This window comes from Abramis brama, assembly GCF_963993115.1.
Source record: "Abramis brama genome assembly, chromosome: 9".
Taxonomy (NCBI): domain Eukaryota; kingdom Metazoa; phylum Chordata; class Actinopteri; order Cypriniformes; family Leuciscidae; genus Abramis; species Abramis brama.
Genome location: NC_139971.1, coordinates 23,466,587 through 23,481,644, shown reverse-complemented (window position 1 = coordinate 23,481,644; position 15,058 = coordinate 23,466,587). Strand labels below are relative to the sequence as shown.

At 39.5% G+C, this 15,058-nt stretch overlaps 1 protein-coding gene across 2 annotated transcripts in view; it reads left to right on the top strand.

Annotated features, from left to right (window-relative positions):
* Positions 1-918: 918 nt before the first annotated feature.
* unc13c (unc-13 homolog C (C. elegans)) overlaps positions 919-15,058 on the top strand; it is a 262,698-nt gene continuing 248,558 nt past the window's right edge. For both annotated transcript variants that reach the window (XM_084123554.1, XM_084123553.1), the window contains exons 1-2: positions 919-1,354; positions 5,207-8,765. In XM_084123554.1, coding sequence (XP_083979680.1) covers positions 5,444-8,765 — 3,322 coding nt within the window. In that variant the 5' untranslated portion in view covers positions 919-1,354; positions 5,207-5,443. The remainder of the gene's footprint in view (positions 1,355-5,206; positions 8,766-15,058) is intronic.

The following is a 15,058-nucleotide window of genomic DNA, read 5'->3' as shown; positions in this document are numbered from 1 at the left end:
GGAAGGGGTAAGGGGTAAGGGGAAGGGGTAAGGGGTAAGGGGTAAGGGGAAGGGGTAAGGGGAAGGGGGAAGGGGTAAGGGGAAGGGGGAAGGGGTAAGGGGAAGGGGGAAGGGGGAAGGGGTAAGGGGAAGGGGGAAGGGGTAAGGGGAAGGGGAAGGGGGAAGGGGGAAGGGGAAGGGGTAAGGGGTAAGGGGTAAGGGGAAGGGGTAAGACAGAGAATTGGGATTCAGCCTTAGTGTCAATACTACATTAAACTGCTATGTTGAATACAATGTATAATAATGCAATGTGGGGATATTTGTGGGTCCAAATGTCTTATGTTACCAGTAAAAAGTGGCCTACATTATTTTAAATATATCTAGTCAGTGACAGAGTGCAAGCATATTTGTTTAAAATAACTCTGTATTTTCAGCTTCAGAATCATGAATATTATCATATCGTGAGTTCAGTATCATGGTATCGAATTGTGATATTAGGGTATCGATACACCCCTAGAGTAAAGTGGCCGCACACTCTCCTCAACAACACATGATTTAAGCGATAATTTAACCTATGTCTGGAGCACAAAAACTGCGGGACGACACACGCTCAACTTTAATATTTTAAATGTTAGAGGTTTGTTCAAATCCTTATGAGCACCAGCATAAGTGATGCCTACCGTAGAAAACATGACAAGTTAAAGGATGAATGAAATGGACTGAATGAGAGAAAGAGTGCAAGATGTTGAGTGCAGGTTTAATAGCTGCAAGTCAATCTTAGATTCTGTTACACACACACACACATTCAACCCGCCTTCCTGTTGTGCGTCTCATCCCTTCCCATCCTCCCCCCCCCCCTCTCTCTCTCTCTCTCTCTCTCTCTCTCTCTCTCATGTCACGTGTGCAGGTCTGTGAATCGCAGCAGCGGCTTTGTGCGTTTCTTTCTGTGTGAGCGAGAGAGAGGCTCAGGGCTGCACTCCTCTAAGGGCTTCTTGTACTCTCTCTCAGCACACATTCACACACGCGTTCATCCAGACAGGAGGCTTTCACCATCCCAGACACACCGTCTGCTGCCCAGCGGAGCACTGCGACTTCCGTCTGGGAGAGCCTGACGGAGAGGAGGGGATTTTTACCCAGGATCCTTCCGTGATTTGCAACAGCATGCGCTCGCCGTGCCAGACTTCATTCCAAGGTTGAGTTGAGCGCAGCCGTTGCAGCAGGCGACAAGGGAGGAATGGATCGTGGAAAGAGCAGAACGTGGAACTGAGGGCTTTTCTGATGTCAGAGGATGCTCTGTGCTTCACGGCAGGACGTTTAAGAGTTCGTTGGATGCTCCTGTGCTGTAGTGGATGGATTTTACGCGCTGTTGGAGAGGGTATGTATGTCTACTTCACTAAGTTAAGCTGTTGCATCTTGAACCTTAAAATGCACTTGAACGGATCATGCATTTGCTTGCTGCATTGTGTGTGAATGCATCCGTGGATCACTTTTTAACATTCTGTCATTAGACTTTGTGCGTTGTTCTGGGAAGAGGGGGCGGGGGTACGTCCGATGCTTTCAGCCCGTTGTTGCTATCAGCGCATTTCTCTCTGATTAACATCTGGTGGCATGTTCTCGCGGGCAGAGAGGGATGATTGAAGCACTCTCTGGATTATCATCGAGAGAGCTTTCAAATTCCCGCAGCTCTGATTTGTTGCGTTTCTCGGCTAAAGCTTGCACTGAGGGCATGCATCGCGCTCAGCGTTTGTTTAATGCATGCATGCATGGATGCATGCATGCATGCCGGGACAGAAGCCCTGATGTGAAGTGATATCCAGCATGTTCTCGGTCAAGGGGCATCAAAGTCAACCGTGCTGATGTTTAAAATGAATGCGATTTTAAGGTTTAAAGAGCGTATGTGGACAGGGATCTGTGCATGCCGAGGTTTAGTGGGGTAATAACTGAATGTGAGATGAGCAACGGATTGTAATTGTGTTAGTGGGTGGGGCTCTTTTTCACTCTCTCGCTGTCTATCGTCCCTCTCTCTCTATCTTAAATATGCATGAGGGGCTGAGGTTGTCAGAGGAGTGTCTGTATGTGAGGTATGGGGTCAGAGCCCTGCGTCTACATCGGATCGATAATCCATGTCTTTTGCATCTCAAGCTCACCGCCGGCCACACATGAGATCGCCTTTCCTCGGGAATGAGAAAGCGAGAGTAGCTAATGAGCTGCCTGTCTTTATGAAGCATTCAACAACACGCTGTCAAGTGCAATGATTTGGAGCAGCTACATAATACATGAACTAAACTAATAAATGACAGAAAAAATAAATTATAAATAAATGCTTATACCTCAGAGGGCGCTTTCACAATCAGGAATTTGTCGACGACCCGAGTCAGTTTCACTTTATAGTTCCGTTCATTTGGATAGTGAAATCAGTTTTCTGAAACCCATTTCCCACATGTGGATCTGCATAAAGTTGTTTTGAGGTTTGGTTGTTGTGAATAGCACAGTTTGCAATTCACATGAATTTGTATTCTAACTTGTGGAACTGGAAAATGAAATGTTATTGCTCATAATTCAGAACTTAAAAAACCTTGTTAAACTGCTGAGATGAAATAAAAATAGATACAAATTAGTTAATAAGAAGCATATTGAGCTATAAAATAAATGTCGATAGCAGCTAAGATCATTTGTTGAGAAATTGTTGAGTTGATCAACAATCAAAACCATTGGCATAAGTAGGGTGTTGGTCATCTCTAAGAGCTTAACTCTTCTTAACTCTTCTTTCCATAAGATCTTGGATCATGTATGCAGGGTTTAGCTCCCTTTCAGAATTCAGACATGAGAGCATTGGTGAATCAGTTCAGTTCTTCCACACCAGTAAACCATATCTTTATAGACCTCGCTTTGTGCACAAAGTCATTTTGAAATAATTGCATGGCTGTATGCTTGATTTTATGGTGTAGCTCAAATAGCAAGATGTGTTCATTTGTAGGTGGTGTCACATACATTTGTTCAATTAGGGTATGCAGATAGGTTTGTTAGGCAGAAACACTTATTTGTCATTAGCTATCCAAATAATGTGACTCTGAATCAACATGAATTTCAGTTCATGTTTCAAAAACATATTTTTCATTTACACCATATCCAGTGAAATTTGATTAGCACTGTAAATTAGAAGTTGATTACCTGTTGGGGGTGTGGTGGAAATACTGCGGTTACTCTAATCAGATTTAATCGTCTCATCTGTATTTTTCAGTAGATTGACTGATTGAGCTCTGTAATGCTGTAATAGCTTAATAAAGAGACAGTGATTTTAGCCATTAATCACAGAAGAGCTAATAAATTAATTGGAAAAGGAAATTAGAAACCTCTGGTCTCAGCATTTGCTTCCACTGCACAGTTTAAACTTTTTCTGAGTGGACATCAGAAATTAACTTCAGAAATATCATTAGGGCCAAGTCTTAATCATGCCGGATGCTGGAGTTTTACCAGCCAAATACTTAGTTTAATTAAAAGAATCAGAGAGTCTGGTGATTGTGACATTTGGCTTCCATGTTCTAGCGTCTGTTATTGAGTGGTTTGGTTGTGTTGAATAGACAGTATGTGTGGCAGATGAGTGAATTTTATCCTATAGTTTCTCAAAATTTACCCTTAAAATCAAAAGAAAACCGATTTTACAAAAATCTTAATGGTCCTTAAAAACTTTATTTATATGATAAAGGTAATTTTAGACAATAGTGTAAGGAATGAGCACTGCAGAAAGTAACCTTTTTTTTATTATAAAAAAATGTCTTGTTTTTAGAAACATTACAGATCGGATAAGATGTTTTCAGAGAATTTTGATCTTGAAATGAAAATGTTTTGCAGTTTTTTTTTCTTGGGCTATGCATAAATCTAAGAAAATATATTGAGATTTATGATTAAAACAAGAAGAAAAAACGGGATTGTTTTCACCAGCGGGGGACAAATTAAACCTTATTGAAGATTCAAAATTCTCTAAAAAAAATTAAGCCTTTTTTATGTTATTTACATAATGTTACCTGATAAGCATACATATCTTGTTTTAAGGATGTTTAGATATTTTTTTTTGTCAAAAACAAGACAAAAGTACTGATGGTCAAATTATGTGTGATTGGATCAATAATGTTTGAGTGAGTGTATAAGCTTTGTTTGGTTATAATTACATTTGTGAAGTGAAAGCTGCTTTAGAAGGGGAGAGAGAGAGAGAGAGAGAGAGAGAGAGAGAGAGAGGTCTGTAAACATCAAGGTGCCTGACTCACAACACTGTCAACAATGCCATCAACACATGTGCGCGTACACACACACACACACACACACACACACACACAGGCTGGTCTGTTCTTCTGTATTATAGGTCAAATGTGCTATCTAATTCTATACAGAGGACTATTGCTGTGTTTGTGTTGCTATTTTCACTGACAGATATTTATAAATTAACATGTATAACTAGATTTTTTTAACTTTATCTAATTAGATGTAACAAGTGGAGCCTTTAGTGGAGTGATGCATAATGACTTTATTACTCACCTTTTACCTCCATTTATGAATAACATGAGCTTCCAGACAAAACCATTCTTGTCTGAATTATTGATTTTCAAACATATGCCACTTCTTTCCCATTGCATAGAGGGTCTTGTCCTTTACAATTGAGTTTATTGTTCAGGTTAATAATCATATTGTGTTTTCTAGTGCATTTGAACTGTACTGTTCAGCTGTGCTCATTATGTAGGTACCTTGCCTGTAGTAGGGATTATTGGGATACCACATGTGGCAAATGCCAGTTTACAGCGGTGTAACTTGATGATTAATGGTTATATTGCCATACCAAACAGACACGTCATTGATCATGATACAGCTAACAAACTGCATTTTTCTCATTTTGAAGCTTGTTGTTAGGAATGCATAGATTTGTACAATAATATAAACACAGGCATTCATGTTAGGATGTTTAGGGCTCTCCAAAACAATACTATTGTGGCCCAGAGTCTGCTCTGGTTTTTGTGTAAATAAGAAGGTTCCCTCAATACTCACAAAACGTGACATGTCTAGCTCAGCTGAATTGGATTTGACAGCCTCATGAGAAACGGCCTATTAAATTGGAGCTCTGGAAGAATTGCTCAGTGATTCATCGTGCAGTACATACAGTGTAACGTTATGCATTTTACATATTGACCTTCAGTGCAAACTAACTGAAAAGATGTTTTTCTTTTTCTTTTTTCAGAGATATGAGGCCTCTTCTGAAGAACATCCTTGAATATTTCCTTCACTGAGGATGTGCAACCATTTCTTCTCAGCACAACCACATCTGAGGTCACTTCTTTTCTAGACCCTCTTATACCTCAGGGTTGACTTTCAAAATTCATAAGTGTCTGCGTGTTTCCCGTTGAGCACCGCTGGATTTGAGACCAGTTTTGCTTCACTGCATCCAGAGTGCGAAACTGCTGAAACATTGCCCTCCATGGTTTCTGCCCATTTCAAGAAGCTATCGTCTTACATCGTAAAGATTTGCAAAGGAATGTTTACAAAGAAACTGGCAACTGCCACAAAGAAGAAAGAGAGCAGCGAAAACAAAAAAGAACCGAAAACATCCCCTGACCTGCAAGCACGGAACCCAACGTTCTCAACCACACTGAAAAGCACAGTTAAAAAAATCTCCAAATGCTCGTCGGCACGCAATATATCTCTTGAGGAGGATGATGGAAAAAACGACTGTTCTTCTCTCTCGCCAACATTCAGTTACCGTGTAGCAATTGCCAATGGTCTCCCAAAAAATGCCCTCTTTCTGAACAATAATGAATTTCATGAGGTCTTGTCAATTGATAGTGATTACTCTGACTCTCTAAACGAGGCAAAACTTGTCCATAGATTCGATGAACAAAAAGCTTATACAATGCCAGTAAGAAGGAACAGGAAGAGTTTGATTAGTTTAGCGCCCTCTGATGGCAGCTCGGAGGGAGAGCGGGGAGAGCGCAGCAGTCTCCAAACTCTTCGATTGGGCGCTCTGAAAAAGCTGAGGAAATGGAAGAAGAGCCAAGAATGTGTGTCCTCAGACTCAGAGGCCAGCAACTGGAGAAAGACTCTTGGCATCAGAAGCAAATCTCTAGACCGGGCTGGCCGACAGCAGAAAACCACTACCCTAGAGCCGGGATCCAGCTCGACGGGATGTATCAGTCAGACTCAGGATGTGATGGAGATGATCTTCAAAGAACTTCAGGGAATCAGTCAGATTGAGTCTGAGCTCTCAGAGCTGCGAGGGCACGTTAACGCCCTCAAAAGCTCCATTGATGAGATCTCCAGCAGCGTGGAGGTGGTGCAGAGTGAAATTGAGCAGCTCCGAACAGGTTTTGTGCAGTCCAGACGTGAGACTCGAGACATCCATGATTACATCAAACAGATTAGCCAACAGACCAACAAAGCTGCTCTGCGATTTCTAAATGTGCCTGAGGAGAAGTATGAAAAAACAGAAGAGCTTATTTATCAAATCCTGAAAGAGAAAATGGGGTTTGCCGAAGCACGCAAGACATTTAAAATTGAACTGGCCCATCGACTAGGGCAACAAAGAGAATGTTACAATGCTAAACCTCGACCAATTGTAGTTATATTTTCAAGCCCACAAGACAGGGATTTAGTTTTGAAAAAGTGTTATAAGCTTAAAGGAACTGGAATATCCATCTCGACTGATAGTCTAGTACATGATTCAAAAGAAAAGAGAGACAAGCCAATGGCTTCCTCTCAGACGTATGAAAGCATGGACATCAAGTTCTCAGCCAAAGACAAGGCTGAAAGTGATGACTGGGACTCCATGGAAAGCGACAAAGAGCTTGATGAATTAAACAAGAACAAATATGCAATTGTGTCCAAACCACCCCCAAAAAGTAAATCTGACAAAAAAAAGTCTCACGATCACCGAAGGATGGCCGATGACTCGGCCTACTCTGTGCACTATGCGGATAATACAGCCTACGATGACCATGACAAGCAAAGTAAGTCCTACTATTCTGACATAACACCTGGATGGCTTTCTCAAAGTGACTACTCCACTCCCAAACTCAGTCGGTCTGAATCTGACTGCTCTAAACTTTGCCAGTCTTACTCTGAGGATTTCTCAGAGAGTCAGTATTTCAGCAGAGTCAATGGCTGCTCCTTGCTTTCCTCCTCAGATCAGGAACTTTGGCAACGGAAGCAAGAAGACATGGCATCCTCCTGGTACGCTAGTCCTCCTAGTCAAACTCTGAGCCAAGAACGACCTTATGTGGAGCATAATGAAGTTGAAACCACTGAGACAATTGACAGTGGTGTGAGTAATGGTCTTGTTTGTATATCAGGGGACAGGAGCCATTACAGTGGCTCTCAGCTGTCGCTGCAGGGTGACCTCTCACCATGGAAAGATTGGCATCACCTTGAACAAGGTACTGATTCAGGTTTGGACGCTTCAACTGAGCAGAACATAATCTCTGAGATCAGTAGTCCCTTTGACCCTGCAGCTAACCCTGGTTTCCCTGAGAAAATTACTAAATGCCTTGAGGTTGATTTACAATTTGAAGGTGAGACCTTTCTGACACTAGATAGCACTCCTGAGACAGGCCAATACCAAGATATAGATATTGAACCTGAATTTTTAGAACCTGAGCTAGATCTTGAGCCAGAACCAGAACCAGAACCAGAGCCAGAGCCAGAACCAGAACAAATGGCACAGCAAGAACCTGAACCAGAGCCAGAACCAGAACCAGAGCCAGAGGTTGTGATTGAACCCATAGCAAAACCAGTACCTAGACCTGTGGCTGAACCGCAACCTGAAAAGAAGTCCAAGACCAAGAAGATCCAAGCTAAGCCTGAATCAGCTCCACAAACTTTGCAGCGGCAAGATGTGAACCACCTCCAGCAGGGCCAGAAATCTTCAGCCATGTACCGGAGCCAGAGTGAGATCAGAAATGAGAAGGTGGAGGACGTCCCCAAATCATGGAGTAGCAGGCTTAGCATAGACCTCAGTGAAAAATCCTTTGGCTTTGGAGGTTTTGGATCCACCCTGCAAAGAGCAAAGTCAGCTTTGGATTTTGTATGGAATAAAGGCCCCCAAAGTACCAGCGCCCCGGTTGAAGAACCAAGCAACACCTCATTCATGGGCAGGTTCAGAACCATGTCCCAGTCCACAGCGAACAGCTCCAGCACAACCATTGACTCTGATGTCTACACAGAACCTTTCTATTACAAGGCAGAAGATGAAGATCAATCTACTGAACAACCTGTTGACAATGAGACACATTATGTTGAGGTGATGGAACAAGTGCTAGCCAATTTGGAAAACAGAACAAATGCCAACGAGGCTGAGGAACAGTACCAAGAAGAGGAATACAATGTCTCGCAAGAATATGACATCTCTCAAGATGGTAACCTTGTGTTGGAATATGACTGCAGCCTTGATGAACAATATGATGAGGAATTCAGTGAGGAGTATGATGACAATCCCATGACTGAAGACACAGCAGAATATGAGGTGAGTCTGGTGGATTATGTGGAAGAAACCGGGGAACCAGAAGCAGAGTTTGAAGAACAGGAGGAAGGTAAAGAGGAGGTGCAGGAGGTTCAAGAAACATCAGAAACGAAGGGAGCAGATGAGGTAGAAAAGACTGTAGAACAAGAGGACGAGAACAAAAACGTTACAGAGGTTCCTGTGCAGGAAGCACCACCCAAAAAAAGGATACGTCCCACCTTCAAAGAGGCAGCACTGAGAGCTTACAGGAAGCAGATGGCTGAGCTGGAACAGCAGATCCTGGCAGGAGGTACGATCCAACCAGTTATTTGTATTTTATATGCTAACTGTACAGAATTGCTTATACATTATAGTTGTTTAAATTTGTTTCTTGAAGGATATTAGTCTAGGTTTCGGTCATTGAGCCATTGATTGAGTCATTTGAGATCCACCATTGTCCATAAATTATGTCTTTCTCAGGTCTTGGTTCCTAAATACCCAGACACTATTGAAGGGTTTTTCTGATGGGCAGGATGATGATTACTAGTTTTTGATGTTGAGTGGTTAGAATTGGCGATTGATTTTGTGTTTATGTGTGTGGTTGTCCAGCATATCAGTGTTCAGGTGAAAGTGTACTTAAAATTTTGTGGCCTTCATTAATCTTAGAGAAACAAATCAACATCAAGATGGTTATATATATTTAAGCATTTCAGGGTTTTTCCTGCATAGAGAATTGTGAAGCGGCCGCCACCGTCAAATTTCGTGCCGCCTCCGGCTCTAGACAAAATTCGGACAGACAATCACATGGTCAGATACAGTTTTTACACCGTGACGGTTCTATTGCGGTTACCGCTTGTGTCCATTCTCTAACCGTATAGTGCTGCGCGGATCGCGAATAATCCGCAGGTCGGGCGGGCCAAGTAATACAAACATTCCATTCCAATTAATCGAGGGTGGATGACAGATAAATTATAATGTTTTGAGTTTAATAAAGACACGGAACTCTCATCACGGTAAAACGTCATGAACGTGCGTCACTTTTAATTTCGTTTTCAACAACGTAACGTTAATTCTCTTCAGGGAAAACCCATCAAGGAAAACATCAGGCTCGACAATAACGCTTGTCTGGGACACGTGTGTTTTTTTCCAAGGGAAAAGTGAGAGAGAATTGTACTACTTGCCCAACCGAACAAATGTCCTGATTAAAACAATTTTTTATTTAAAAATAAAAAATATCTAGGGAATCACCGTGAGGATGATTCTGTTTTATTTCATATAATGTAAGTGGCGATTGATAGCCTATAGTTGATATAATATAGGCCTACCTAATGTACTGACGGTAACAATGTTGCGACAATGTTGTTAAGAATGTTGTTAGAACAATATATACCCTTGGCTACACACGACAAGAGTGCTGTTTTCCTGAATGCCATCAAGATTGAAACCGAGACTGATTTCATAAGTCACTTAGACGCATTTTAGACGCATTGACTGTTTTTGTTCTGTTTCTACAGCGAAAATAGTTCCAAACAAAGACCACAGCAGAACCATCGCGCATCTCACAGCAACGAACACTTTGCGTTTTGAACAAATCGGTTGAGTCAAAGATTCAATTACCCATTCATAAACTGCCTCATTCTGAATAAATCAGCCGTTTGAACAAATCGTTTGAATGAATGACTCAATGACTCGCTCATTAAGACGGTCGCCTGCCGCCTCCTACTGGCGGTTTAGTTTCATAAAGTATCATTTGTTTCAACATTCCTTATTTGTATATTCAAAAATATTTAAAATAATCTCATTTAATACAGTAATAATTTTTCAATGTAAATTATTTAATTTGATTGGTAACAGCCTAGTGTCTTATTATTTTAATTGAATATATTGATCAAATTTAAGAATTTGAAATGAAAAATGGAGCATGCATTTAATAAAATTAGGGGGAAAATGCCCTTTATAAAAGGTACAAAAAAAAAAAAAAGAAAAAAAAAAAGGAAATGTAATTTTGCCAGAAGAAGAACTTTTATTTTAAATAAATGTTCATTTTATATCAGCCTACTTCAGTGTGATATGTTACCATATTATCATGCTTAACACTGAGAATTTGAATAATTGTAATGTGATGATCATATGCAGATATCTAAATCAAAGAATATAGGTGGTTTGCAGGTGGATTATTTATTTTTAACAGTGTATTCGGGTGACTCAAAGTGCACCAGATTAATGGATTTATCTTTAAAGTCCAACTGAAATCAAAATTGACCCTATTTACTTTGTTAGCGCATATTACTAGTCTTGTGGTGAACAATTAATCCGTGCAAGTTAAAACACAGAAAAAAATTGTTTGCCGTCGTAATCTTTAATCAAAGTCTGAAAAGTTACTTCCGGTCTGGAATGGCGTCCCTTCTCTGATGACGTAGGTTTGAGGACTTGGGTTGGGAAACCCTTAACCACTCCCCTCAAACCGTTAGTCTGCTATGAGTGAGAGATGGAGAGGAGGAGCGCTAGAGTAAAACCCTGCCCTCTGTTCAATATTCCGTTTCACTGGGAAATACGTCAGAAAAGTCGTTTGCAACTTCCGGTTCACGCGGACTTTAAAATGTACAAAAATTTCTTACGGGGGGGGGGCATGCCCCCGGACCCCCCTAGAGGTACCGAGCTCCACCCAGAAAAATAATGTGGGAAACACATTAGGCTATATGATGATCTACAAAAAATACTAATTTTATTACCTTATTATTAAAATACATTATTAGGATTTTACCACCTCCGCCTCATTTTGAGCCAGGAAAAACCCTGCATTTATTTCCTAGTTCACCCATATCGTTCCACACCCGGATTAGTTTATTTTTTTTCTAGCTTGGAACATAAAAAGACAATTTGATGGATGTTTACATGGCTCTCTCCAATCCAATTTGTTCATGTGCATTTTCAGATCAGGCCAGGGTTGATGTCAATGACAACAAACTGCATTGGTTCTTCTTGCAAGTCTTATAATGTGATGCACCACATTTGAATATGCACATATGTATAATTTCATCTAGGGTGAAATATTCCTTAAATAACCACAAACATGTTTTATTAGCAGTTTTAGCATTTTTTTTTTTTTCCAGTGGTTGTTTCTCAAACGTGTGTTTTCATAGTTTACACAATACATGCTAATATGAACATAAACAGCTGAAATTGTGTCAACTGTATGTCTCTACACTATTCTAAAATTTACCTCACAAAAGCAGTCTCTTTTACAGTCAGTCAGGAATCAAGGGAATTTCCACCCAGTCTTACTCACACTGAAAACACTCTTGACCTAGATGTGAGAATCACAGTCACAGCACACGGCAAACCCAACGCCGCACTGCTGAGTACTGTTGGGATACTGTATTTAGGCTGCTCATTCATGCTGCACGCTAACAGCCAGATGCTCTGTGTACTTAAGGGGATTCTGATTCCCTTAAAACACAAGCCACAAATCACAAACCAAATCAGTTCATTTTTTAGGCATTACAATGAGATTTGACACTGGCACACAATTCAACACATGGATTCCAGAAATGATTGCATTTTGATGTTTTACATCGAATAAATGCATGTAGGGTGCAGTGCTCTCTGTGTTATTTTAGAGTCGGATTCACAGATGGAATTATGCAAATCAGATAGTGATGCAAATAGGTTAATGACAAATAAAGTTTTAAAAAAGGATAAAAAAATCTTTTCAAAATTGATATAATGCATATTTTAAGTCAGGAACAATGTGTTTGTGCACTAGAATATGCTGAATACTGGATTTTTTTCTTCACTTACATTACATATAAAATACAATACAAATACAACAAGAGTTTAAGTCAACACAACAGTCTATATTGAAGTAAAAGTAAATTGATAAAAAAAACCAGAATCAATCACATTCAAAACTTAGGAACTTGAATAGGCTACAGTGCAATGGACTGGTTTGATACACTGTAATCGATTGTGATTGAATAACAACAGAGTCGTGTTTTATATTGATACGAAAAGAATCATAAGCTTAAGTCAGTTGAGACTACTAAACAAGAGTCATCACCTCTCGTTTCTTTTTGCAAGATATGCTTCTCTTGCAGCCGGATCATTTTTAATCTGCTCCTTATGTCGTTCTCAGTTCCACTTTATATTAAGTGTCTTTAACTACCATGTACTTATATTTAAATGTATAATTTTATACGATGCACTTATATGTTTTACATTGTAATTAAATTTAAAAAATGCCTGCAATTTACATCTGTAATTAAGTTTTGTAATGACACATAATTACACTGTTGACCCTTTCCTTAACCCACCCTTAAACCTACCCATACCATCAACCATGTCCGACTCCTAACCATACCCGTGTCTCACCGCAATAGCAGCACAAGAGTTTTGCAAAACAACACAGACAAGTACATCATACCTAACAATTTTTTTTATGTGAGTACTGTCAGGTTTTTGTTCTGTTTTGGTTTAGTTTTATGTGTTCCCAGTTCCTGTGTTTATTTCCTATCTTCCTTAGTTGACCAAAGCTGCTTCCGAAATGACATACTTTCTTGTGTTGGTACTTATTTTGAATAAGTACTTACTTTGTGACTGCTAAAAAGAATGTTCTATATAGTATGAATGTGTGTAGTAAGAATGTAATCTGGACATTATGATGTAACCTACCTACATCAGTTACGTCCTTAATCCTCTCCCTTCCACAAATCCTCTCCCATGGCCTCTTGGGATAGTAAAGTGTCTATAAAATGCACACTTCAGAATCTCGCTGGAAGTAGTAGGTCATCCGGGTACTTTCTGCCTACTCTTTTATGAGTACTGGGAATTCTGACATACTACTCTTGTCACTTACTTTTTTTCACCTACTATATAGTTGGGAAGTATGCGATTTTGGATGCAGCCTTCATTTCCTAGTGTGTGCCTGTTAGTTACCTTAGCAATCTATTGTGTCCACCTGCCCCTTATTTCACTCATTTAGTCTGTATATATATTCCCTGTTCAGTTCAGTTCCTTGTCCATTCTTATGTCTATTACCGGTATGTCTATTTAAGTTGGTTGTTCTGTTTCTGTGTGCTAATAATCTCCTGAGTGTTTGTTAATTTTTTTGTTTATTGTTTATTAAACTGCTGCATATAGATCCTGCTCAAACTCATCCAGCTGTGACAAGTACATAATAGTTAAAGACACCTATGTGTAATATTTAAAAACAATAAAGAAGTTTATGATAAAATAGCATTTTTTTTTGTTTTACATTGGTTGTACCACCTGACATTGAAAGTGTACCAAACTACCCTCACTTGAAAGTAGCTATTTTATTAGTAGTTGAGAGAGATATACAAACCTTAATAAAATGATACATGTCATGAATTGATCCAATTATTTTAAAAGGAGATAATGCTCTTGGACACAAAAATATGCACGCCATGACATTGACCCATATGCACAATGACTTCATTTTAATACTTGCATTGCATCACTACCATGTGCATTTAGCACCTGATTAAACTGGACTGGTTTGTGTTGTACTGTGCACTAGCATAATGAGAGAAGGAACAGACAGTTCTGCTGACACTAAGTTGGTGTGCAGGACAGGTTGAGCATTTAATAAAAAAAAAAAAATAAAAAAAAAAATCACCCTATAAAGAGAGTGCTAATTTCTTAGGGCTTTCCCTTTTATGACTAGGCACTTGTTGACCTGTAATGTGTACTATATATATGCAGTTATTTTTAAATAAATATTTATTTTATATTATATTGTCACGCATAGTTTTAGTTTCAGTTTAGTTTTCCTGGAGTTTTAGTTTGTAGCTCTGTTTCCTGTGTTTTTCTTTTTTTTCTATGGTTTAAGTAGGGATGTCAATTTTAACAAATTCCCATGATCGATCGTCGTTTAAATTAACAATCAATTAATCGATTAATCGTTAGCCGTAACACTGCATTATGAGTCTGCTGCAGTGGCATATGGCCAACAGCATGACAGGGTGTACAAATACTGCACAAAATGATCATTTAATTAAATTAATTATTTAATAATCAAATATAACGACTAATGGAAAGTGTCACCAACGCCTCTCGTTACATCTAGAATTCTGTCCACTTTAAATCAGACACAGATAAAGTAGTGCGGTAAGATTTATTTGATTGAATTATAACATTTATTTGAACGGAGAGAGAGAGGGATGTGCATGTGAATTACGTGTATCTGCACAGCATCTCTCTACTAGCAATGAAGCTGTGCAAGTTTAATTGCTTCAAAAACAGAAATGTTACAACCTCTTTGCTGAGTAATATAATGTAGCAAAGTTAATTTATTAATAAAAGTGGCAGGGCAGTGTTGACAAGAAGTTTCTGTGCTCCTGTTTCTGTGTGTGCGCAGGGCGATCTCCAATCTCTGTGTGTGAGTGACGTATGTGTGCGCGCTTTAATGAAAGCAGCGCATTCATAGAACGGTGATTAAACTGACTTGGAACTACCAAGTATTCAGACAGACCATGGTATAATTTTAATATCATTTAGTTTTTTAAAAATGTTTTTAAGATTTTCTGTTGACAGTGCTTAAAATGGGAATGCTAATGATTAGCTTTCTCCAGGTTTATCTTC